General features: G+C 40.8%; 1 protein-coding gene across 2 annotated transcripts in view; it reads right to left on the minus strand.

Moving 5' to 3' along the window:
• ABCB1 (ATP binding cassette subfamily B member 1) overlaps positions 1-27,549 on the minus strand; it is a 71,891-nt gene that overhangs the window by 11,697 nt on the left and 32,645 nt on the right. For both annotated transcript variants that reach the window (XM_084897353.1, XM_084897354.1), the window contains 16 exons: positions 24,038-24,209; positions 22,058-22,171; positions 21,791-21,901; positions 21,494-21,619; positions 21,187-21,390; positions 20,726-20,896; positions 17,865-18,026; positions 16,071-16,247; positions 15,198-15,344; positions 12,585-12,692; positions 10,526-10,603; positions 7,742-7,825; positions 4,819-5,022; positions 4,256-4,356; positions 2,552-2,692; positions 317-473 (listed from right to left, as the gene is read on the minus strand). In XM_084897353.1, coding sequence (XP_084753479.1) covers positions 317-473; positions 2,552-2,692; positions 4,256-4,356; positions 4,819-5,022; positions 7,742-7,825; positions 10,526-10,603; positions 12,585-12,692; positions 15,198-15,344; positions 16,071-16,247; positions 17,865-18,026; positions 20,726-20,896; positions 21,187-21,390; positions 21,494-21,619; positions 21,791-21,901; positions 22,058-22,171; positions 24,038-24,209 — 2,257 coding nt within the window. The remainder of the gene's footprint in view (positions 1-316; positions 474-2,551; positions 2,693-4,255; positions 4,357-4,818; positions 5,023-7,741; positions 7,826-10,525; positions 10,604-12,584; positions 12,693-15,197; positions 15,345-16,070; positions 16,248-17,864; positions 18,027-20,725; positions 20,897-21,186; positions 21,391-21,493; positions 21,620-21,790; positions 21,902-22,057; positions 22,172-24,037; positions 24,210-27,549) is intronic.

Below are 27,549 nucleotides of genomic sequence, written 5' to 3' on the forward strand. Positions count from 1 at the left end.
TTTTTATCAGATTTCCTCTTAGAATACTTTTTAAAAAAAAAAAAATCCTTACCTGAGGACATACTGTTTTAGAGAGAAGACAAAGGAGAGAGAAAGAGAAGAGAGAAACATCAATGTAAGAGAGAAACAACAATGTACCCCAACTGGGGATTGAACCCTCAATCTAGGTATGTACCCTGACTGGGAATCAAATCTGCAACCTTTTGGTGTATGAGACAACACTCTAACCAACTGAGCCACACCGGCCAGGGCTCCTTCTAGAATACTTTCACTCATCAGTTAGGAGCAGATCATATAATCAAAACATCAAACTTACCAGCTGTAGGCCCGCCGTGCTATAGCTGTCAATCAGAGGGGTCTTTTCAATTATCATGAGGATGTGGGCCGCTGACACTTTGGCTTTGGCATAATCAGGAGCAAATGAACTGACCTGCCCAACGGCCATGGCACCAAAGACAATGGCTGAAAATACCCTACAACGAACAAAGACAAAATGGGTGCAAAGAATTATAACTGCGAAGCTCGAAAGCTGGCACTTCTACAACCAGAGAGCATAGCATCAATTACACAATAGACAACCACTTTTCTTTTTAAGTTCATGTAAGTGCAACAGACTGACTGTAAAATGGCCCCATTTTTTCATCTCTTTATTAGTCATCTTCTTGCCATGTGACCCTGTATCCATTTAAGAAGGGGAATTGGTTTTCCTCCCCTTTGAATCTGGGTTGGGCTTGTGACTTGCTTTGGTCAACAGGATGTGGTGGAAGTGACTGTTGCCAGTTCCAAGCCTATGACTCAGGGGGCCCTGTATGCTTCCCTCTCTCTCTCTCTCTCTCTCTCTCTCTCTCTCTCTCTCTCTCTCTCTCTGCCTCTCTCTGCTTCTGAACTCTGCCATCACCACAAGCCCAGCCAGTTTGCTGGAGGACAAGGCACAGATGGAGGGAAGCGTGTGGGTCCCGGCCAACTAGCTCACAGCTCACTGCAGTCACGGGCAAGCCTAGCTGAGCTCTGCTATGCCCAACCTAGATCAGCAGAACTGTCTAGCTGACCCATAGACTTGTGGGCAAAATCAATATCTATCATTGTACGCTAGCTGTTATGCAGCATCACTGTGGCAATCCATAATGGACACAGGCAGGGAGGCTAGAATTACACCAGTCTTAGAAAACCTATGAGCAAGGGAAGAGCTCCTTACAGACACAGATAGCATTCTACTCCCAAGATGCATCAAGCTTTTCATCTATGACATGGGAACCAAAACTACTTCAAGTTGGGAAGGACTCTACAGGGTGTCTAGTCCAGCTCTCACGGTTTATATCCAGACACCTCCCTACATTCACTGCTATCTTCTGTTTTAGGAAGTAGCAAGTTTGATTAAGTCTACTGTTCAGTTTTTCAAATTGAAAAATAAAAATCCATATCCTTTGCTTAAGACATCCTTCAAGTATAAGAATATTGTGGGGGGAAAGAACAGCACAAGGTAAGAGCTGGAGAATTTCAGAAATGGCAAGGGAAAGCTAGATTGGGATTCCGGCTACATCAAAGGTGCAGGGCAGGAACTTTGCTTCTTTGATAACTTCTTCTACTCTCAACATTCCAGCTGCCATCCCCCGCACACACTTATCAACATGCCTTTTTAAACAGTGCAACTGGAACTGACCCAAGACTTGGGAACCCTCCCAGATTAATACTGTGAGTCCCTCACTGCCTCTCCTCCAGAAGCCAGACTCTCTGCCTCCAGCGCACAGTGTCTAATCAGAGCCCCAATGTGATGCCAATGGTGCCTCTCCTGGTCCTGGCCATAAATAGCACCAGCATATCACTTGTCAAATGGATGTATTAAGTGGAAATTTTAAATCTTCTGTTAGAGTCATCCCGAGAAAACTATAATGCACGTTATGTCCATATCTATATAGGATGAACATCTTATACCAACACATCATGTGGCCAAGCTTAAGTGATTCTGGTTTAAATGTAAAACTATATTCCTACCATTGATTGTATGTTATCACAGGGCGGAATCTCACTGATCACCAAATCTAGACACTCATATACGAACTCCATATCTAAGTAATTTAAAAGTATAATGAAGTTCAGGTTTGTGTCCCTTCAACTGAGGTACAGTTTTCGGCAAAGAGATGGAGCAAAAATCCAAGTCTAGCTTTCCTTTGTCATTTCTGAAATTCTCCAGCTCTTACATTCTAACTTCTCTTTTTTATCCGAGAGAGTCAGATACTTGGTTCAGGGTTAGGCTTCCTCCCAAATGCCAAGGCCTTCTGGAAACCCCTGACTGAATCACCAGCCCAACAAACCACAGACCCAGAGGTCAAATATGTGAGTCAACACTTTGGTGACAGGAAGTCACTGATTCCTCAAATGAAAGAGGTGCTTCCATGACAATACACGAAGACTCGGAGGCAAAATGACACCTTCCGAATCACGAAAATCTGTTCCTGAAGTTTCACAGGAAACGTTTTCCACGCAGGCATGACGCTTGTTCCGCTTAGCTTTATTTCTAGAGTTTAAGTGTAAATATTAACCCACTACTTACAAGAGAACATCCTCATACACCATCTCCCGACGTGCCACCAAGTAGGCACCAAACCGGAAACAGGCAGCGTAGGAAAAATACATCATTGCCTGGGTGAAGGAAAATGTGATTCCAAAGATGTGTGCTTTCTTCAAAGAGTTTCTGAAAAGAAGACATTTGGAAACTTACTTGGCTTTCAAGTCTCAGTCCTTAACATGTAACCTTTGGTAGGTCAGTGGTAGGGCATGGAGGCATGGCAGGGAGTTTCCAAAAAACAAAATCTGGTCCTCACTTTACCACTTGTGAGAATTTAGAAAAATTGCCTAATCCCTGAGCCGCAGTCTTTATCCTATATAATAAAAGTGTAATATGCAAATCAACCGAACAGCCGAAGAGCAGATGACCACCTGGGACCACACTGACACCCACCGGGCACCAGGCCAGCCAAGGTGGGTGCAATGCAATTGGTAGGGGGCCTGGCCATCACCCCATGATCGCCACAGAGGGAGGCCCAGGTCACCAATTGGTGGGCTGTGGCAGGTGGGTAGGGCCTGCCTCTGCGAGGGAAGCCTGGGTCCCAGCAGCCAGAGGGAAGTCCGGATCCCAGGTGGCAGAGGGAAGCTGGTGCCAGCAGCCGGGGGAAGGAAGGCCTACTCTTGCACAAATTTCATGCATCGGGCCTCTAGTCTTTAATGAAGGATCAAGCACAATTCCAAGTGTTGAGGTCAAGTTAAAATAAGCCAAAGAAAACCTGAAGAGCATTAGGCAAATACTTGTGTCATTATCCAAAGAGATTCATAAATGGAAGTTCCTTCCCCATTTCCCCTCTCTTGGATATATAATATATAACTTATGTACACTACAGTAAACATTCATGCAACATACATTTACCCAACACCTACAAGCTGCAGGGACCATGAGGGGCAGCCCAGAGGAATCAGGCATGTTCTTCCATTGGGGACCCAGGAATCAAGTTGGATTAGAGTGTATGCAGTGGGGTTACATTATGATTAACATGCTATGGGGAATCAGTGGTTTCACAAAGGAGTTTCCATCCATGCATTTTCCGAGCCACCAGGAATTGGGCAATGTGAAGGTAAGAGCAGGCCGACAAGTGGGCAGTTTTCTGGGCCTCTCTTCCTGCTTCAACCAGATAAACTCTGCTTTGGTCTACGTCACATATTGGGATTTCAATAATTTCCCCCCAGGAAAACATAGGCTCTACTATCGTAAAGGAAAAGTTTGAAAACCCATCCATAGGGCAGAGCTCTCTCCTTTTCTCATAGAAGAAACCGAGACTCAAAGGTTGGACTTGCCTATGCTTAGATCACGTCTCAGAGCCCCCACTGGATGAGTTCATTAGAGCAGGCTTCCTCAGAGCAGGGTAAAGAGAGGAAGAATAGGCATCCTTTAAGATGCACCACCCCCTCATGTTCCACAAAGAACTAATTCCCAACAAGGCAAATACTTGTGTCATTATCCAAACTTGGCATCAGAGGTCATTCTCAGTGTCCTCTCTCCCATCCCTTCCCATCAGGCACCTGTTCTAACAGGTTCTACCTCAGAGATGCCCCCGTCTTAGGGCAGGGTTTTGTGATATCTCTCCTGCATAGTTACAAGTGCTTCTCAAATGGTTCCCTTCTAGTAGCTTCTCCACTTGTTCCCCACCTTCTGGCCAAAGTAATCCTCTGGACAATGATTGAAACACTCTCCAGTGGTTATTACCTGTATGGCACCTGCAAACTCTGTGCATACATATTTTCAAACTTCTGCTCCCGGGTCAAAGAAACAACAGTCCGGAAGTTTTCGATTGCTTCGGTAGCGATCTGTAACAGAGCACCCCATCACCCAGGGGCACAAAGACAAAAGAGGGCAGTTAGTTTGAATTCCACAAAAGAGATAAAGAATATGTTATAATAAAATTAACATGGTTAACTTATTATGACCTATGAGCTTCTTCACTATGGAAAAGGATCCTAAGTAACTTAAGTTGAGTTTTATATCTGGAAGAGAGATCGGCTAATTCAATCTCCTTTTTACAGAAAGAGAAGCTCAGGCTTAAACCGACAAAGGCATTAACCTCAAGCCACATAGCTTTTTGAATTAGTGTTTTGGATATCTTTGGATAAATACCTAAAGTGTAATCACTGGGTCATATAGTAGTTCTACTTTTTATTTGTTGAGAACATTCTTCAAGCTTATGAGTAGTAATGAGTTATAGTAACAGAATAACACTAATTAGAATATTTCAATCTACTTAAGTAAGTAATTCGCTTAGTTGAACTCACCTTCCCAGAACCTTCTAGCTCTTTCTTATCTTTTAGTGCTTGTCCAGACAACATTTTCATTTCAACAACTCCTGCTATTGCAATGATGGGTACAATTGCTAAGAGTAAAAGTGTTAATTGCCAGCCATAAATTAAGGATATAACAATGCCTGTCCCAAGATTTGCTATATTCTGGGCAATTATAGCGAGTCTGGAACCTGTTGCCTACAAAACAAACAAAACAAATTAAAAGCACACTTTTACATTATCTTTAAAATCCATGCTTACATTTTCTTTAAAATTGTGACAATTCAGCCTCATGAAAACCTATTGGTTATCATCACAGTAATAAAAAACTAAAGGTTTACTTGTAAATTTATTTGGTTTGTAAAATGAAGATTTTCATGACTTCAGAATAAATACTGAAAGTTCAAGATCAATAATATAGAATTCAATTGCGTATTTTTATTTCTCCTAATGTTTCAATACCAAGAAAATTTCCATTAGTCAAACCACGATCCTCAAAGTGAGCTCTGCAAATTAACAAGATCAAAAGAGTCTGACAATTACATTAAACTGGGAATGGGAAAGTTGGAAATTTCCAATGTTAGCTGCAGAATTACTTATAACATTTGTCATTAAGAATATTCAAATGATGTTGGCATATGTGAGATGCTTACTGTGTGCAATTTAATCTGCATTTTGAGTTGGAAAAAATACAGAAAGCTGAAAGTTATGGAATTTAATTCAGGATATTAAGCAGATACCAGATCCTTCTGTTTGAATGCCCGGGGAGAGCCTGAAGCATGACTTTCAGTAGCAGGCAGTGATTTGCAACTCTAAGACCAGGAGTCAAAAGAGAAGGTCCATTCCATCTACCATTCCATACTTCTCTTCCTCTCCCCTGGAAAACCCCCTGTGCCCGAGAGTCATTCCACATCCTCCCCTGGCCCCCAGATCTGCTTTGTCTGGAAATGGCTATGCTTTTTCCCACTCTCCGAATTTCCTCTGCTTGAGGGGGGCTGGTCGCAGGTAAAGATTGTGGTGGAGTACAGTCCAGGGTGGTCCCTGCCACTTGTGTGACTTTGGACAAATTTCTCCCGACCCCGAAATGAGCAGGTACATTGATTAATAACGAAAACATCTCTTAGTTATGAATTTTAGGACAGGATCCTTGATAAGACTCTTTTCCCCAATATTGACCCCCTAAACCCATTCATCACTTACGTAATGAAACAACAGGCTGGAAATTAGGGGAAAAGGTTGCTACAACTACTGGAGGCCTCTATTCTTTAAGTTCTGCACCAGGAAACTGCCTTGGGGCTGAAGGAGACAGCATACATAGCAGAGCATTTATTTTTATTGGATGCCGTCATTGAGCTTCTATCAAAGGGGTGCTTAGCTAAATTGGGTATAAGTCAAGGAATGGAGTGGCCTTCCACGCCAGCTCTCTCTGTATTTATACATTTTCAATTCAAACGTCGGAAGTTACGACCAATCAAGGATTCTCTCCCACAAGCAGAGAGCTGTGCCCCGGAAAGCTGTGGAGGCTGCTGTTCTCAGCATTATCAGGTCCCGCTCAGAGCTCATTCCCTCATTCCCACTGCAGAAGGCTGAGAGGAGCATTCAGAACCTCCCCCCAGTGCGGGGCCTGTGAGTTATCCGGGCACACGGCCTAGCACACTTATAAATATTTAGCTTTGGATGTCAGTCAAGGCCACAGAAACAAGTAACATGGGTCAACGATGACAAATCCTTCCTTTATATGGTTCATGAAGGATGAACTAAAAGATCTAGAGCCTGCAAGCTGGGGGGCGGGAGGCGGGAGGAGATGAAGCCCCTTGGTTTAATCTAATTTCAAAACGGAGGGTGACACTCCAAACACCACAGTCTAAGTGTGAATGAAGCAAGGAAGAAAAGTGCTTCACCACTTGAAAAGCACCATCTCTCTACTGCACCCCCATGTATTGGTATTTTACTTTCTCACCCACTCGTCTTTCTCCTCACCTGTTCTTCTCTCTCCTATTCATTTCCTCCTCAAAACACCATCATAATTCTTGCAATCCAGTTCCAAAATATTTGTGCTTTCTGAATAAAAACATTTATTTTTTTACTTTTTGCTATAAACAGTTGTAGAAGGAATGTCACTTCATCCATAAATCAAAATGTCCTGGTTCTAGTGTCTAGTTATATCAGTCAAAGAGATTCATACAGCAGCAAAATTTAGCTTTATAGTCAGATAATGCTGTTCCTTCTCCCCTTGCTTTAACTTTTTAATGTGCTCCCAATGCATTTCTTTCAAGCTTTTTTAAAGGTTTTCTTCCCTCCCCTCTGAATGATATTAAACTTTCTTTTTCTTATTTTTAAAATATATTTTTATTTATTTCAGAGAAGAAAGGAAAGGGAGAGAGATAGAAACACAATGAGGGAGAATCATTGATTGGCTGCCTCCTGCACACACCTGGGGATCGAGCCTGCAAACATGGGTAATGTGCCCTTGACTGGAATTGAACCTGGGACCCTTCAGGTTCTATCCACCGAGCTAAAGCAGCGAGGGTCCCCAAACTTTCTTATAGCAACTATGTACATTCTTTTTTTTTTTTTTCCCTGGAGGCAATTAAAATTTTGTCAATTAATTGAACATTGAAACAGACTGATCCTGTGTGATATGCTGATACATACTTCCTTTGCTGAATAATCATCTTTCCACATGTATACTGTTCATAGCATAAACAAGATAGCCAATAACAAAAGAAAGCTTGTAAGTTATCTACACACTAAACGGCATATGATGTTTAAAGAATTAACATTGTTGCTATCAGGCACATGATATACTGTGTATGTAAATATAATGGGAACTAACACCGGAAATGAGGAAATTAGTTTCATGCTGAGATTCCCAGTGGCCAACGCAGACAAACACCCACAGAAAGGAGGCACGTACCCCTTTGACTTGAGCAGCGTCATTGGCCAGCCTGGTCGTCAATGCTCCAGTGGAGTTTTTGGGGTCATCAAACCAGCTCATATCCTGTGGCACAGGAAATTATTTTATTCTCTTAAAGCCCAAAGACACTTAGCTCCAAAGACAACGATCGAGTCTGTTCTATTTATCACTTATATCTCCTGCATTTAGCACTCAGGATTTGACACTCAATAGAGAACAAAAGGGACTTAGCAGACAAACACATAAATGTGTCAAATTTTTTTTTGAATGCCTAATTTGTTCCAAGGATAATTTCTACGTGTTCAATCTATACAGTAGTGAACAAAAAAAAGACAAAGTTGTTGCCTTCATGAAGCCTGCATTCTAGAGATGAAAGCCGCAGAGAAGTAAGCCATGAACAAAGAAATACATAGCATGCCAGATGATAACAATGCTATGAAGAAAAATAGAGCAGAGTAAGAAAGCTAAAAGCGAGGAAAGGTGCCATTTTATAGACAGGGAGGGAACAGAGAAAGTCTCTCTAAGGTGTCATTTGTGAAGAGATCTGCATAAAGAGAAGAATGAGAATTTCTGAGAGAAGGAAGAATAGCATGTGGCAAAGGCCCTGTGGCAAAGGCATATCTGATCTCTTCACTCACGAGCAAGAATGTCTGAAGGGCTGCCACTAGTCTTAAAGGCACCTTTGTGTGCATTTGTAAAAGTTGCCTCTTCCTCTAGAAAGATTTTCCTTTCTCATTTGTCTCTCCCGCTCCTCCACTCTCAAATTTAGAGAGTCAGGGCATATGTTGACTGTGTATCGAAAAATAGTTGAAGCTGTGTGTGATGCGGTCTGAGAGGTAGTGAAGGGGCCACACCTTGTGCGACCTTACAGTCAACTACAAAGACTCCAGATTTTTACCCTGAGAGATGTGGGGAGCTTTCAGTGGGTTTTGGGCAGAGGGCTGTGCTCTGAGTTTCATTTTAGAAGAATGACTCTGGCTCCTGGGAGATGAACCTACTGGATTGAGACAAGGATGGAGGGGGTGAGACCAGTGAGAAGGCTACTGTAAACGTTAAATAGAAAGGAAGGAGTCCAGGATGATGCTAAGGATTTCAGCCTGAACAACTGGTGGAATGAAGCTGCTGCTCATTAATATGGAGGAAGACTAGACAAGGAATGGGCCCTGTGGGGAGGGGAGAGTCTAAAATTCAATTCTGGAAATAAGTATGAAGTGTTTATTAGATGGCCAAACAGAGAAGCTGAAGAGCAGTTAGGTAACTGTAGTTCAGGGCAAAAATAAACAAAGTATATTTTTAAAAACTCACCCAAAGAAATCTAGACTAAAAATTCACATTCAATGTGAAATAGGATTTTCTTTGTAAAACCACTTACATTTTTAAGTACACAAATATTAAAAAGTCTAGAAGCCCAGTGCACAAAATCGTGCACAGTAGTACACCAGCTCGCTGCCCACCTTGCTGAGATCGAAGCCTGTGGGCTGCAGGGGAGAGGCCAAGAGATGCTCAATGCACCTCATGGTGACTGGTCATTTGGTAGTTCCGGTCGTCACGGACACATACAATATATATATATATATATATATATATATATATATATATATATATATATATATATATGTTTGAAGTATACATTTATGTCTGTTACAAATGTATGTTTGAAGTATACATTTATGTCTGTTACAAAAATAACTATGGCCCTAAAAATTTATCTGAACTGCATTAAAGCAGTATCTATTATTCCCCCTATCAAATAAATAAGAAAATACAGCATTATGATTTATTCTAGCATGTGTCAACTTGCTTAGTAAACCTCTTAAGCCCCCAGGTGCCTCCTGTACTGGAACTTAACTTCCTTGAAGATGGGATCCATTCACGTTTGAATGACATAAAATACTAAGTATTGTAAGCAGAAGGCACATAAAAGTATGATGACTAGACTCAATTTAAGGAGAGAGCATTACACAAACCATCTGCTCACCTTTCAAAGTGTAAAGGACCTAGGAGTTGGCCTAGGGGCTGAGGAGGTAACGTGGCATTTGGTCCTGGACCAGGGTCAGTCTTGCGCCAAAGAGGAATCTCAGCTATCAAAACCTGACCGAGAGTCCTGGGTCAGGGCCCTCCATTAGTGGAAAATTACATTACAAAGTCACATACAAAATTTTCATGATAGTTATTACAGAAACTTTCCGGTTTAAACTGGACTTCTTTGGGCTGCATTCCTCGAATCTCCTGACCCCTTCCCCCAGGAAAACATCATATCTATCTCTTAGGGCTTTGGAGGAGTAAAATGACATTAAATTAAGTCATTATCAGCTAGTAACATGGCATGCAGCTTAAGGTAGTCTATCAGTCAGGCCCTAGCAAAGAAACTGGGCAGTGAAGACATGGGTGTGGGGATGCACTTTGACTTGTGGAAAGAAAGAGGGCATCCCTTGGTGGGAAGAAACACCAGCACCCTGGGTTTCCCAGGGAAAAAGAGGAAAGAGAGAGGAGAGGGAGGCGGGGTACTGAAGATCTCTTCCGCCTGCTCTGCCTTCAGCTGCTGAGACCAAGCTGGGGGTGAACCTGTACTGGAGGCTGCCTCGCAGCCATCCTGAGCCCATACCCCCTGACAGACAGACAGACAGACAGACAGACAGACAGACAGCAGGGCCTGAGCCTGCACCTGGCAACATTCAGCCTCATCTTCCCCATGAGACCCAGGGAAGAGCAAGGCAGGAGCTCCTAAGAGTGATCTGAGAATGGAGCCTGCCCACCCCGGGGCACAGTCCTCAATGCAAATACCTGTCTCAGCATGGACCTGAACACCAGGTATCGAAGCCGCTTGGTGAGGATCTCTCCGGATTTGCCAAACGTGTAGCCCTGTGAAGAACGAGGAGACACCATAAGGAAGGGGACCTGTCAGAGGCAGAGGTGCAGGTTCCATGATGGCACGGCCAACGCAGAAGAGAGGCCCTCCTGACTGCCCGCGTCCCCTGCAGAATCAGAGACGAGGAGGAAGGCAGCCACAGCTCCACTGTGCTCCCAAGTAGGACACGACTGGGAGAGAGGGAAGAAACAGATGCAAAGAGCACAGATGAAGAGAGAACCGGCCCCTCTAAGTGGCGCTGATAAAGGGGGCAGCCGGGCTGGGCCAGGTAACGGAAGGCCAGGTGGGGCCGCACATGCTCTGGTTCGCAGCACGAAGCAGACCCTCGCCTCCGCCCTGCAATGTAATGCTGCACAGCCCCTCTGCGAGCAGATGCCAACCCTGGTGGAACCCGGTTAACTGAGGTTAAGCCTGACGTTACTAAAATGGTTATATTTACGTGGAAATGACCAATTACGGTTTCCGCTATGAGGCTGAAGGACAGTGAAATACCTTAGCCACTACAGAAATACCACTCCTCTTATGCTGGAGACAACATAACAATGGAGAGCTAGCTATTGTTAAGTGCTTCCTCTCACTAAGTCCTCAGAACAACCCTGCAATCACCACCGCCCAGATGAAACTGGGTTTAGAGAGGCGGCTACATTGCCAGAAGCCACAGTTCTATCGTGGCGCAGTTGTGATCTGAATCGGTGTCTGAGAGTCCGTACCAAAATGGAACCCAGAGCCTGAGATTCCATCACCCACAGAGCTCTTCCTTATGTTTCTAAATGAGGGGCCGGGCACTCTCACATTAGGCTCGGCATCGGCATCGTATCTGCACTTCTGAGGCCCTATAATTCAGGGCCTTCACTCCTACACCGGTTTCACCGGTTTCCCAGTCTCAACCCGCCCCCCCCCCCCTCCTCCACCATCATGTTACAAAGGTTCTGTTTCATTGCCTTGGCTTCACCAATCCCAATCTCTCCAGTTGAAGGGACCAGCTCAAGGCCTCCCTCCCTCCCAATTCTTTGACCAACTTCACCCTCAGCAATCTTTACCTCTGGCATGAAGACTTGGCAGGACAATCTTAGTTAGAGTAAGAATGTCACACCTATTTATAGTATGGTCAAATTCCACAATGAGAGTCGAAGTATTTAGTAATGAAAGAATTTAGTCTTTTCCTTTGGTACCACCTATACAATGTCTACAACAACGTTTTATTTAAGTTATTATTGCATGGGCCTGGCCGGTATGTCTCAGTTGGTTTGCCAGTATAAATCCTGATCAGGATAGGGGGCATGCAAGAGGCATCAGATTGATGCTTTGCTTTCACATCTATGTTTTTTTTCTTTCTTTCCCTCTCCCTCTCCTTTCCTCTCTTTCTAAAAATCAATAAGTAATCTTTAAAAAATATACTAATTCATGCTTACAAGACATTAAATAAAGAGACCTGAGAATTCTGTCTTACAAAAATCACATGTGGCTATAATTTATTCATTTAATAGGTGACTGAGTGTTTGCTACCACCTCACACAGGCCTGAGCACTTAGTCACATGATCTCTTTTAAACATTGAGAGGCAATTAATGATCCTTATTTAACAGATGAGGAAACTTAGTTTAAATTACTTATTTGCCCGAAGATACAAAATTAAAAACTGGTTCAACTTGTACTCAACCTAGGTCTAACACGAAAACCCAAAATGCCTTACAATACTAATCTCTTAGAGCACTGAATTCCTTTGCTCTGTTCCCTCTGATTTCATTAACATTACAGCTGGAGATAGTAAGAGTGAAGAGGAGGTGGTAAGCAAGGGAGCCAGAGGAAGCAAAACATTTTTTTTTTTAATTTGCAAAGAAATTTGGCTGCTAATAGCCCAGTTAATATAGAAGCAATTCTACTAAAAAGCAAACTACATAGATGTTTTTAAATTCCCACAGTGGAATAATGATGCATTTCTCAAAATCAATAAAGTGAAAATGTAGACATTTACCTGAAGGAAAAATGTAATAAAAGAAATAATTCCGAGGACTAGAAACAACAGTGAGAAGAAGTTACTGTTCTGTCGTTTTGTTTCAGGATCATCATTTCTGGTAAAAATCTGTTAAGAAAATAATGAAAGGGGTTTTAAGTCAGTCACTGAAGGAGTCATTCAGGGTCAGACCCATTTCCCATCTAGCACAGTCATCAGGGGTCAAGAGGCCTTTGGTACATTGAAGGTTGGGGTTGGCTTCCTTAATCCCAAACTTAAAGGTGTACATACGTTCCCTTCCCTAGAGGCTGATAATGGGTCTGTCATTCCCAAATCAACCCAACACTCTTCCTGCTCAGACTCCCCCTTGGAGTCATGAGTGCCCCACCTACTCTGTGAAGTGGAATTGAGATGGAATCTCTGTTCCTCCTCTGGTGGGAAATTACACTGTAGGGCCATTCACTGTTTTTCGATTTGGGCATTTCAAACTGTCCCAGGGTGTCTGGAGGCAAGTCTGATGATGTGATTTTGGTGAATCAGAAAGTGGGGGTCATTCACTCAGTGCAAAATAAGAGAGATGTTTCCTTGACCCAGTCTTCTCTGTAGAGTGGCCAGTTAGAAAGTCAGTGGGTCTACAGCCAGCTGACCCAGCACCACACATGGAGACACTTCCAGAGATGGGCAGAAGAGCTATGAGGATGTCCTGGGCTCTAGGAGCGCAGAGAATAACCACTCCACAGGGGAAGAAGGCAAACATCGCTCTACATAGTGAGCCGAAATCCGTGTTGTGACAGCCACATACCGACAGTTTTGTTCTTTGTAAGGAAAAGAGCTTTTTAGAAAAAAAATAATTTTTCTTGATGTCATTCCAACAAAAAGAATAGCTACCAATCAGTGAGTTCTCACTCTGTGCCAGGCACTATTACAAGCAAATTTGTGTATTACTCCTGTGATCCTCACAACCAACTCCTGAGGTTTATTTTATTAGCATCACTATTTTACACCGAGGAAAACTGAAGCACAGAGAGGTGAACTAACGTGTTCAACATAACACAGCCCCACAAGCGATGATCCAGGGATATAAACCCAAGCAATCTAACTCACAGCCCACAACCTTAACTCTGTGTTACAAACCCAAACCGTTAGTGAGGCAGATGGCTGATTGCCTGCCTAATACTATCTAGGAGCTAATGTGTCAGTCTGGACCACCTGCTTTGAAACCTATTGTTCTGTAAGGAGTGAAAAAACAAAACAAAAAAATCCTTAAATTGAGTTTTTGTTGTACACAGCAAAAACCCATTCCTAACTAATTCAAATTCTCCCACCCCTCCTCCAATGTCTCCTTCTCTGCCTGCAAGACCAACGTTAGAAGAACTGGTGAAATACAGGGCACCAGCCAAATGTTTATGTAACGTCTTAACATGACAACTTTTGCACTACAATGGCAAGGTTGAATATTTGCCACAGAGACCCTCTGGCCTACAGAGCCTAAAATATCCTTGATAGAAAAAATTTGCTAAACTCCTGACCTAAAACATATGCTCCATGCAGTCCAGCCCTGTCTCCTTCTTATTACCTTTTCAGCCCATAGAATAGTAGCTGGCACAAAGCAAACACTGAAAAAATATCTCTTGAATGAATACATTAACCCTTTGCACTCCGAACCATTCTGGACATTAGCTACCAACTACTCGACGCTACTTTGCTGCGGAAACGTGCGCTGAATTAACTCAATTCCCCGTAATCACTAATAAACTGCAATGTCCCCCCTGAGAGGGGACATCAGAGTGATATGCTAGAATTCCGATGTCCCCTGAGAGGGGACAGCGGAGTGCAAAGGGTTAAATATATGAATGCCAACCTGAAATAAGTTAGCCAGGCATGGGTAGACCTGAATATTTATGATATATATATATATATATATATATATATATATATATATATATATATATATATGTATGTATGTTAGTGTTTGGCCTCTGTTTTATATAGTGATCAATTTTTTTTTCCATAGTATTTCCAGGAGTTAGGGCCAGGGTGTCTTCATCTTGAGGTTTGAATATCTGTCACTAAAAAGAAAGCGTTCCTGCCGGGATTGTAACCATGTTGTTGAAAATGCCATCATGAAAGGCAAGTGCAACCAATGTGTGACAACCGCAATCTTTTGGAAGCTGTTCCATTTGTTTGCATCTTAATAAACGAGATGGATTTCTTATGGAGGCAGCAAGCCAGGCCTGCTCATGTCTGGATAAGCGTATATGTAAGAGAAGAGTTCCCTCTCAAGCCAGCCTGACAAATAAATACACAGGGGACTCTCTCTGCCCGGTGGTGATAGGACAGCCCATGACATTCCCTCAGAGCCTAGTGAGGGCACGTAAGGTTCAGTCACCTAGTCAGTTTCATCGACTACTTCAGTCTGGGCCCTAGAGAAACCGACTGACTGCCAGCACAAAAGGGGAGTAGAAAAATGAGCTTTCCTATCCCAAACCAGACTTCTATTCTTACATCTGTAAGCTGCTTAGTTTCATAGGAAGGTACATGTCCTTTTGGCTTTCATATACAATTACAAATGTAAACAGTTCATTCTTTAGTCAGGACTCACAAGTAAATCCAGAAGTAAACATCAACACTTACCCCTATGATCTTTGAAAATATCACTGAAAATGCTGGTTGCAGGCCTCCATTTACAATAGCACTCAATATACCCACCACAAAATAAGGCCATTCGGTGATATTCAACTTTAGAATCCTCCAAAAGGAAACTGGAGGTATATCTTCATCCTGGAAAACACAAAATAGTTCTACAGGTTAGTAAGAAAAATAATTGATTCTTAATTGATTTAATAATGAACAGTTCTTCCATATACAAAAAAATCTAATGAACATATTTAATTCTTATTTCCTAATCAATTGATAGTTCTTTAGCTTAAAACACACACACACACACACACACACACACACACACACAAAATAATAATAATAAAAAAATGCCCGGCCAGTGTTGCTCAGTTGATTGAGCGTGGACCCATGCACCAAGAGATCACTGGTTTCATTCCGTCAGGGCACATGCTTAGTTTGTAGGCTCAATCCCTAATCAGGCATGCAGGAGACAGCCGACTAATGTTTCTCTCAAAGATTTTTCTACCTCTCCTTCTCCCTTCCTTTTTCTTTAAAATAAAAAATACAAATACTTAAAAAAGCACTGACTGATTGTTACTCCTCAATTTTTAAAGAAATAAATGCTATTTCCACAACCATGACAAGAATATTTGCAAGTAGGGATAAAAGAATAGAAATGTTTATATTCGAAGACCTATTATAATTTGTCTCTTCACATGATACATTTTAATTTTATAATTCTTGACCTATAAATTATCATTCATAAATTCTAACTCAAGTCTAAAATGTTGAGATATTAGTCTGTAGAACACTCTGGGGGATAGAACAGGAGGATTCTGAATAATCCTTTCTTGTTCCCATGCCCACCCCAACCCTAACCCTCCGTACCAAGGCCTCTTTTTCACTAAGCTTTCTGTCTTGGCTTTGTGGTGCACAGATACTCTTGCGAGATGATCTTCTTCTTATTAGACTGGATCCTGAATCTTTTGGAGACATTTCCAAATCATCCATTTCATTTTTGGATTCACTTGTTTCATTTTCCAATTCAATTTCATTTCCTCTTGTCTAAAATAAACAAGATATATGCATAAGCTGGTTAGGCTCAGTTAACCTATGAGAATTAGTCATTGAATATTAGAAAAATGGCAATCTGAGTAGATATATAGGAAAGGATAAAGTTAAACTGCTATTTCTTTTTTTATAATATATTTGAAAATTAAAACCACAAATATATTTTCAAATATATTTGAAAATATGCTAAAATGGCACGGCATCACTCCACATAACTGATCTAGTCATCTGTCTTGTGGGTGTTTTGGGCTCAATCATGTTTGCTTTGGACCAGTGCTGTCAACAGAAACACGCATAAGCCACACTGTGAGCCACAGCTGTCATTTCAAATTTTCTCAGTGGCCACATTAAAAAAGTGTGAGACAAGTACTATCAATTTTTTTTTGTGTGTGTAAATTTATTTTTTAAATTTTTTTTATTTTAATCATTCTTTATTGTTGAAAGTATTACATATGTCTCCTTCTTTCCCCCATTGACCCCCTCCAGCCCGCCCCCAGGCCTTCAGCACCCTATTGTCTGTGCCCATGGGTTATTGATATATGCATACAAGTTCTTTGGTTGATTACCTCCCACCCACCCACCCACTCTCCCCCTGCCTTCCCTTTGAGATTCTGCATTCTGTTCCATGCTTCTATGTCTCTGGATCCATTCTGTTCATCAGTTTATTTTGTTTTTTAGATTCCACATATGAGAGTGATCATGTGATACTTGTCTTTCTCTGACTGACTTATTTCACTTAGCATGATACTCTCCAAGTCCCTCGATACTGTCTCAAAGAGTAAGAGATTCTTTTTTTTATGCTGCATAATATTCCATGGTATAAATGTACTATAGCTTTTTTATCCACTCATCTACTGATGGGCACTTCGGCTGTTTCCAGATTTAGCTATTGTAAATTGTGCTGGTATGAACATAGGGGTACATATATTCTTTCTGACTGGTGTTTCGGGTTTCTTAGGATATATTCTTAGAAGTGGGATCACTGGGTCAAATGGTAGTTCCATATATAATTTTTGGGGGAAACTCCATACTGTTTTCCATAATGGTTGCACCAATCTGTATTCCCACCAGCACTTGTCATTTGTTGATTTGTTGATGGTAGCCATTCTGGCAGGTGTGAAGTGATACCTCATTGTTGTTTTAATTTACATCTCTCTGATGATTCAGTGACTTTGAGCATTTTTTCATATGTCTCTTGGCCAGTAATATCAATTTTAATTACATATTTTATTTAACCTACTGTATCTAAGACATTAGCATTTTAACATGTAACCAGTGCAAATATTTATTGAAATATTTTGCATTCTTTTGTACTAAGTCTTCAGAATGTGGAATGCATTTTCTGCTTACAAACACTTTAATTCAGATTAACCACTATTCTGTTCAACACCCACATATAAAACTATTTAGACTTTTCTTTAACTTTCTCTAATGAGCCTTCTTTATAGAGAAATAAAATATCTAAAACAGTGGTCTAATCCTAAATCCCTCAAGTATTTTCCCCCCACTTCTCAAGATAATCAAGTCAACTTACATTTACTTATAGCACTAAATATAGCAAAATCAGTATATACCTGAGATACTTTAGGAAAATCTGGAGTTAGACTATACCTGCATAGTGACAAGTTTGAAGTAAATGCCTTTCTCTTTCATGAGTTCATCATGATTTCCTTTCTCTACAATGACTCCATTATCAAAACCAGCGATGACATCAGCATTACGGACTGTAGACAACCGATGCGCTACCACGATGGTGGTCCGGCCTTTTCTGGCCTAAAGAGAGGAAAATTTGACTTTTGAATACATGAACAATTTTATGCAAACATTTATTCATTCAACTTGTGTTTATTGAGTATCAATGTCTTGCACACTGTGAAACTATCCAAGCTATATAATGTAGTCTCTGGCTTTAGTAAATATATAGTCAATTGGTATGGACTTAAATGATGCTTTATTATGTAATTAGGGGCCCAGTGCACGAATTCATGCAGCAGTGGGGTCCCTCGGCCTGGCCTGTGGGATCTGGCAGAAACAGGCTCTCTGACATCCCCTGAGGAGTCCTGAATTGTGAGAGGGCACAAGCCAGGCCAAGGGACCCCACCAGTACATAATTGGAGTTGGGGTGGGATGCAGGAGGTTGGCCTTCCAGAGAGGGATCGTGGGAGGGCTCCAGGGTATGTCCGGCTTGTCTCACTCAGTCCCAATTGGTCAGACCCCAGCAGCAAGCTAACCTACTATTTGAAATATCTGCCCCTGGTGGTCAGTGCATATTATGCTTTGATTGGTTGAATGGACAACTGAATGACCAGACACTTAGTATATTAGGTTTTTATTATATAGGATAAGGATAAGGATAAATATGATAGTCACATCTTAATATTATGTATACCTTTAAATCTATCAGCCTAAGTTAGCAGTAATAATTAAGGGCTTATTCAAAGTAAAAAACTCTACAGCCCAGGCATTGGCCAATCAGAGCAGACACAGGCTCATGTGCCACACCAGTGCACACTAGCTATGTCACAGGATATCTGGAGGATCAAGACAGACAGTAAGTAAGAGGCAGCACAGTCCAGATAAACTTCAGCGTGACGTTGATATCTTAGCTCTGCCATTTATGAATTCCAGTGTTTAATCCAAATCTGTTAACCTGCATGAGGATCAATTTATTCAAACATAAAATGGGGATGGTAAAAAGTACTCATTTTTTAGAACACGTGTGATACTAAATAAAATAATGCACATGAAGCATTGTGACATATACACATGGGAAGTTCTAAGTAAATGGTACTTTGCCTCAGTGAAGCACTATGGAAACACTGAAGAGTATAGATATTTTTAAATGCCAATCTCATTGTTATTTTAATACAAAACCCAGACAGATAACCAGAACTTGTATGAAATTTCCTTAGGCTTTGTAACTTTCCCAATGCTTATGATATTTGGTACTCTACATTTTTCTTCTGGAACTAGCAACAAAATTCTTAATAGAAATTACCAAAAAAGATATCAAGATCAATATGAGAAAAAGTGGAAAACTCTAAGGAAAAAAAGACATATAGGAAAATTAGGTAGTAGCAACTAGAAAGTAGAGAAGACAATGGCTCAATTCTTTGGATGTTTTCAAGAAAAGGACTTTTTAAAAAAGTGTTTTTTAGTTTATTAATACTTTTTAATTGATTTTTAGAAAGAGAGGAAGGAAGTGGGAGAGAGAGAAATATTGGTATGAGAGGAAAACATCTGTCAGCTGCCTCCCGCACGCCGTCTACAGGGGATTGAGCCTGCACCCTGGGCATGTGTCCTGACTGGGAATCGAACCAGCAACCTTTCAGTGCCTGGGAAGATGCCCAACCAACTGATCCACACCAGCCAGGGCAGCAGAAAGTATTTTTAGATGCAACCTTTTCAAAACAGTTTTTATTTACAAGTTAATACTGTTGTAGAATAAGAAGAAGACACAGATGTGAAATTACAGATAAGCATAGCGAAGGAGGAAACCACGACACAATTTTTATAACCTTTTTCCTCCCTCAACAATCTATTAAGCACAATGACAGGATGTTTAAAGGAACATGCAGTGTTGTTTTATTATTAGAGAGAGGAAGAGTCGGGACAAATATGAGTTCATCTTTGAATTCTACTGTGACACTTCAACTCAGAGCGCTTTTGGGTCTCCACAGTCCTCGTCCTCACAGAGCTGGCCTGGTTACGTTAAATGCCAGGGACACAGCACTTAGTGCCTGGCACAGAACAAGCACTCAAATCCTCTTTGGTGAATGAATCACACTAACTCAAGAATGGCAGGAAGGTCAAACCCTGTTGCTAGTCAAGGACATTCCACGGCCTCTCCACGGGGGATAAGAGGTTTCTCATTTCCAGTAGAGTCTTCATCAAGCCTTTACCACCTTGGAAATTAAACGTGAACCTTCAGATGATATTTCCCCCTGGTCGACAAAAGTAAAAACTCACAAAACCTCAGTAACAGGTTTTCTCTAAAACTACATTTTTGACATTACAATAAAGACCCATTTTCCTTTGAGTCTGTATTTCTCATTGTTTAATTTAAAAAACTTGCAAGTACCTTTCAATGAAAGTTAATGCATCTCTACTTAAAAATAAAGAAAGAAAGAATAATGAAACAAACAGATCCAGAGGCCTGATTATTTTATTTTGATAGTGGAGTGGAAGGAATAACTTTAGAAGCGATTGAAAACTTACTTTAAAAAAAAAATAATAATATTAAGGCCCTGGCCAGGTAGCTTTAGAGCATCATCTTGATATGCCAAGTTTGTCATAAGAGAATTAACCAATGAATGCCTAAATAAGTGGAACAACAACCTGATGCTTCTTTCTCTATCTACCTTGCTCACTCTCTCTGAAAAGAAAACAATAAATAAAAATACTAAGAATAACTTCTGGTGAGATGATCTTATGCTGATGAATCAGGTTGGTATGAACTGAGGCTCACAGACCTTATCCAGGGCCGCCTGCACCACTGCTTCACTCTCAGTGTCCAAGGCGGACGTGGCCTCGTCCAGCAGCAGGATCTTGGGGTTGCGAACCAGGGCCCGAGCGATGGCGATTCTCTGTTTCTGTCCCCCACTCAGCTGCGCCCCTCTGTCTCCAACGAGGGTGTCAAATTTCTACAACAAGAAAACACAGGATGAGTTAGCAATAGCACAAGTTATCCCAGCTCCCGTTTTAAGACGGGAAGGAACCTCCTGGGTAATACAACCCAGTTCCTTAAAACTCAGCAATAACCAACCCTCCTTTTCAAAAACATGACTGGCTGCTAAGAGCTTTACAATCTGAGGTAATCTGGGTTTCCCTTCTTAGAAGATTCCTCCAGATCACAGTTTCCTAACTTGTTAAGCATTAGGTCAGCACTCTAGTCTTTGAACCTCTGGCATGACAAAGATCAAGAAGGACTTACATTAGGCAGTTTCATGATAAAGTCATAGGCATTGGCTTCCTTGACAGCTTTCTCAATCTCATCCATGGTGACGTTTTCACGGCCATAGCGAATATTTTCGGCTATTGTGGTGGCAAACAACACAGGCTCCTGACTCACCACGCCGATGATTTCCCGCAGATACCTTACGTTGATGGTCCTGATGTCCTGTCCATCAATGCTGACCTGAAGTGAAAAGTGTCACTTTTACCCACTGCGGCACAGTAGCGTGTGGCCTGCAATGGCACCGTGATGGCTGCGGCATCTTGCCCAGCCAGCGCCCTCTCACCGTGCCCTCCGCGGGGTCGTACAGCCTCTGGATCAGCTGGACCGTCGTGCTTTTCCCACAGCCGCTGTTCCCAACCAGGGCCACTGTCTGCCCACTCCGAACCTGCAGGTTGAGGCCCTTCAAGATCTGGGGGGATGAGTGAGAAATAAAACTTAACAGCAATACACAGGACTACGAATGGACAGCTGAACTCAAAGTGAGGGTTAAACATTCATATTCTTTTAAAGTCTCCAAAGGAAAGTATGAGAAAGTATTCAATACATCATTGAGTCATTGATTCATCATTGATCACTGTACCTGAACTTCTTTGCGAGATGGGTAACTGAAGTGCACATCTGTGAATTCCAAATTTCCCTGAATATTATCTGGTTTGTGCCCATTCCTCGAATAACTGTCAATGCTTGGCTTCTAAACAGAATAAAATATCAGAAGGTTTGACTAGGTTACAACAACTGCTTGGAGTGATGTTTGTGGAGAGTTGGAACAAGTGATAAAAAAAAAAAAATCTACTTTTTAACTAGAAACACTTTTAAATAGCTGGGTAAATAGCCAGCTGAGACTCACATTGTCAATTATCCTGAAGATTTCAAACGCTGCTCCTCTTGCATTTGCAAATGCTTCAATGCTTGGAGATGCCTGTCCAATACTAAAAGCCCCAATTAACACGGAGAAGAAGACCTGAGGGATGGGAAGGAAAAGCGTCACGTTCCTGAGGTACTGTTTAAACAATCTTTTCATACTCTTTTTTCCTAATACAACTTACTAAATTTTAAAATGGCAAGGTAACATATACCTAGCAAATCCTGGGTGTTAAAAATATGTTTTAAAATATTTTTAAATATTTAATAGCTTAACTTTTCAACTTAGAATGCAGGATTAGTCTTACGTGCTCAGTGAGACAATTGTGTAAATTCTATAGGACCAGAATATTATAATAGAATATTTCAATATTTATTGAGTGGCTAAGAGCTTTGGTTTAGACCATCAGCAGATAGAGGAATTAAACCCTAGTAGGAGACACACAAGGTCTAGGTCTGAATCCTGGGTTAAGCGCTATTTGGCTATATGTCTCCAGGCAATTCTTCTAGAGTTTCTGGGTTTCCATTTTTCATTTGAAAAAAGCAGGCAAGATTCTATGTTCCATACCCAGAAACAGCACATATAAAAATATTTTGTAAATTGTACAGCACACACACTTAAGGCATTATTCTTTACCAGGTTGTCTTTTCTTCCCCCCTCTACCAAACTGTTCTCTTTGAGGTCAGGCAAACAGGTTTTGATTTTGCCCAAATCAGTTTCTTACTGATAAAGACCTGGCTTTGATTTTGTTTCTCATCGGGTTAAAGAGAACTAATGTCACTATTCCTTTCTTTCTAAACCACATAGTAACTTTAGTCCCCAAGAATTCATATACAAGGAATTCTGCTAAGTGATTCTATATTCATTTTTATCAATTAGTCCTTACAACAATACTGCCATTTCTATTTGGCAAAAGAGGTATGAAGGCTTGAAAAGTCTATGTGGCCGCCCCAAAGCATACAGCTAAAAGTTATAGGCTGGAATTTGAAACACGTCGGCCTGATATCAAATCCTGTGGCTTGCTCCTACTCTCGATGGTTCCAGTTTGAAAGGCAGATCTGTGCTCAGTGAATACTGGATTTACAACTGCCTATCTATACCACAATGAAGCAGAATACTTCTCTTATCAACCAAGGCTCACCCACAGTATCACTATCCTAATGAAAGCTTTTTGGTTAAAACCATTCTTAATTAAAGAGCCCTATACATCATAGATGAGGCAAAGTCTGAAAAAAACAAGAGACACAATTATCAGACCCACACTACCAACCTATTTCCTGAGAAAGGGAACTGATTTTAAGGGACTCAATCAAATAGGGTCTGTCATTAACTAAATATACTTATGCTTAGCCTATGAAAAAGGAACCAAGTGACACTTCTAACAATATGCACTTTATTAGATCAACCTGCAGACTGAGCCCGACCTGTGTGGCTCATTTGATTGAGCACCATTCCAGGCACCAGGAGGCTGTGAGTTCGATTCCGGTTCAGGGCACATGCCCCGGTTGTGGGCTCGATCCACAGTAGGGGGCATGCAGGAGGCAATCAATTGATGTTTCTCTCCCTCCTTCTCCCTTCCTCTCTCTGAAATCAATGAAAACATATATATATATATATATATATATATATATATATATATATATATAAATTTTTATTTATATATATTTAAATATATATATTTAAAAAGATATAGATTCACTAATGAAAAGTTTATGCTATAGAGACTGGTGACGTTAGTATTAATCTGGGCCACAGGATAGACTTTTCAACGGGGATTACAAAAAAAGACAAAACTGGTTGTTGAATACATCTGATTTCCTTACCACTTTTCAATCTAATAGTTAACGCCTATGTTATTCACTCGTTCCTCAAGATGTATTCTCCAACAGTCAAGCCAATGCCACACTGCCATTTCATTGGCATTTTTTAAAACAGTGATTCTTTTCTCAATATGCTATCACTTACAGTGAGTACTTTTCCAATAGAGTATTTTCCTGAAAGGACCAAGGAGGTCCCATACCAGAATGCCAGAGCATATGATGCATAGATCAGCAGGAAAGCAGCGCCCATAGAGATGTTGGCCGTAATGGCTTTCCTTATCCCGATTCTTTTAGCTTCTTCCAAATTTTTGTTGTACCTGGGAGGAGTAACAGAGATGATCACATATACTCATAAACATGTGAAATGGGTCAATATAGCAGGATGCTTATTGAGGTCTTACAATGTGCCCAGCCCCGTGGTAGGTGTTTTACATATATTCTCCTTTTGTCCATACATTGACCCTAGAATATTAGAACTATTTAATCTCTTCTTGTAGAGGAGGGAAATGAGTCTTAAGGAGATTAATTGGTGGGGGGAGTCTTCTAAAAACCTCTTTTCTGTTGGCAGTAACAACAGTGAAAATAGTGGAATAATAGTTTGCAAACTTCTAACACCAGCATTGTTTCATACACAAAACAAAACAGACACTATGAACACTGTTCTTTCCCTTACCATCTGCGTGCTTTTTAAATGTATTAATAAAATGAAGAAATAATGCTAGGAAGTAAGCCCTTCACATCTCTGACTATTACAGCAGCTTTGCAGTCGGTCTGCACCCCATCTTGCATCCCTGCGGGTCTACTAGAAGAACCAATGGAAAGAAAACAAAGTGAGGAGAAGGGTGAAGAGATAAAATGGAATCACTGTGGTCAAGCTGCTAAATTATTCAAATCAAGTAGGCTGAGGCAGGAAGGGTTTCTATTCCTGCTTTAACAAGCTGGGAAACGAAAACTTTTGAACTTCCCAGTGTTGTTTCAATGCCCAGACATTTATTTAAACCGAAGATCCTCTAAAGGACTGGGGGCAAGACCAGACCCCCTGGTGCCTATCCTCCACAGCACGTGGCATCCATCATCCAGATCAGATCACCTGACTTCTGACTGGTAACGGTTCTGGGCCCATCATGGGGCTAAGGATGCAGGACTGATTATTCTCAAGGATGTGATTTTTGTTACAAGAACTCTTAACTTTTCTTTCCTCATCAAACACTTCTGGGGTTTTGCCTCACTGTGTTTCTAGTTTGCATACTATAAGAACTGTGAATAAATCTTTGTCATTTATTTCTAGCAAAGCTCCCACTCTCTTTTGAGTTTGTTTGACATATGTGTAGGAGCATTTTGTGAATTGTTATGCGATACATTTTACATTTAAATAAACTATGTAGTGAATCTTATTTCCATCGACATTCGTTTTTTAAAAATCACGGACCTGAAAAAATAATCAGGCTTAAAAATACATAATAATCCCTCACTGTGTATCAGCATCCCCTTCATTAGTCTTTCTACACATTGCCTACACCCTATTCCCTCAGTCACGGCCCCCAACACGGTCATGTCATGGCTGCCCACTGCTGGAAGAAGGGGCTCTGGCCTGGTGGTTCAGGTCACCCACCTCAGGCCTCAGGGACTGAGAAAATAAAAATCTCAGCACATTGAGGACCTTGCAACCTGTTCACAGTACAATGGTCTCTATCATATTAGCCAGACTTGGAAAATACCCATGAATACTTCTTACAGAAAGTACAGCAATAACTGTGGAAATCACTGTATGGTTTACAGTTTATTTAAGTGTAAAAAGTATTACATAGCACTTCAAATTAGAGGGCAAAAGCAAGGAAGCAAATAAAAAACAATGTTGGTGTCCACTGATAAGATTTTCTCCCTACAGTTCTAATGATTTAAAGCTCTCTCCCAAACGTTAATTCTCGTACTTTTTAAATCCTTGGGGATCAGTGACTATCTGATGTTAAAGTTAAAGGAGTTGCTGTCTGTAACTTCATCTTCATTTGAAAAGAACACAGCAGACTACTTTGCTCAAAAAGACAAGATGTGGAGCTAAGATAATGGGGCCCAAATTTAAAGTAAAGGAAGGATCATTAAAAATAAAGAATCAAGGTAATATTAGTAGGGAAATAGGACAGATCATAACTAAGCTTTACATCTGTCTTTATCCTCTTAATCACAATGCCCTGTAGAATTTGGACCACTGCCTGATAGAAAAGGAGTTCATCGTTGTGATAAAAGAATTCCACATAGAATTCATATTTTGAGGTCTTTAATCTACAAAAAAAACATGACCATATAAATGTCATACTAATTTTCGTTGGGGGTTTGTTCCATTAGCATATACAGTTGTTCAAGCCCTGCTCAGATGGAAACATGCATTCTTTTTGGCCTCATGACTTTGTTTAACCAGCTATCTATCAGTTGGGAAAGTCTGTCGAATGAAATTTGCATGGCCCCCACATTTGCTGAAGACCAAATTTAAACAGAACTTCATGGTGATAAAATAGTAACGTATTATTAGAGTTTCTTCCTCCAAAAATGTCAATCCCCAACTTGCCAGTTTTAACCTTTGAACAAAAAATTATCTTTGAGAAAGAGGTTTCAATGGTTGATATATATATATATATCACTTTATGAGTTAATCTGAGGTGAAAAGTACTACTAGGCATAAATTATACATGATTACATTTAAGGAACGGTAAGGGTATGACTAACACCCTGTTATCTCCTTTATTTCAGTTCTTGCTTACCGAGAGACTAATGTAGAAATCTTTCACTGATAAGCTGTTGTCGCATGCAGCCAGAGGAAACATTTGCATAGGAAGAAGCAACAAGGAAGAAAATAATTTAGATACCAGAAAAGAAAATGAAAACAAGAAAGGGGTAAGGAGGGGGAGGGAGGAGAGATAAACAATAGTCCTTTTATTTTTTTATTAGCATTTCCATAAAAAAGTCACAATACAAAATCAGCTATTAAATTCACTGAAAGCATTAGTATGAAAATGGTAATTAAAGTAGGAGTTCCTAAAATTGACTGAAGTCACATAACAAAAACATTGGTATTTAGAAAAAATTCTTCTTCTTAATTAAATATTATACAAATATTTACCAGCCACTTACAAGTGCAAGAAACAATTTTAATTAAGCAAATAAAAAGCAATATTAATAGACAAACACTTGCAAGACACATGCAGAGAGAAAAAAATTAATTTAGGAGAATAAAACAATTTTCTACTATTGATTAAATTCATTTTAAATTCTGGTTAATTTTCATTTTAAGTTTCCTCCTGCTAACTTGAACAGGGAGTCTAGAGACCTTAGTTGCTTGTGTACTTGGAAGCTGAAAAGGGAAGGGGAAGAAACTGAAGGATTATATTTGGTCTCAGGATAGTTTTATCAATTCTACTTCCAGATTATATCCCAAATCTATGTACCTGTTACCCATCTCCTGGCAGCAGTCTCCATCAGGCCACCGTAAGCCCTCTCACCTGGACCACTACTACAGTCTTCCCACTGGTCCACCTGGCTCTATTCTTCTACTGCCCTCCTCTACTCACCAGACCAATTACAAACAGAGAAATCATCTTAAACATGATGTGGACACCTCTTCCCTTCTTTAAGATTCTCAACCCCTTCCCAAAGCCCTTGGAA

The sequence above is a fragment of the Pipistrellus hanaki genome (assembly GCF_964339955.1).
Source record: "Pipistrellus hanaki genome assembly, chromosome: 10".
NCBI lineage: Eukaryota > Metazoa > Chordata > Mammalia > Chiroptera > Vespertilionidae > Pipistrellus > Pipistrellus hanaki.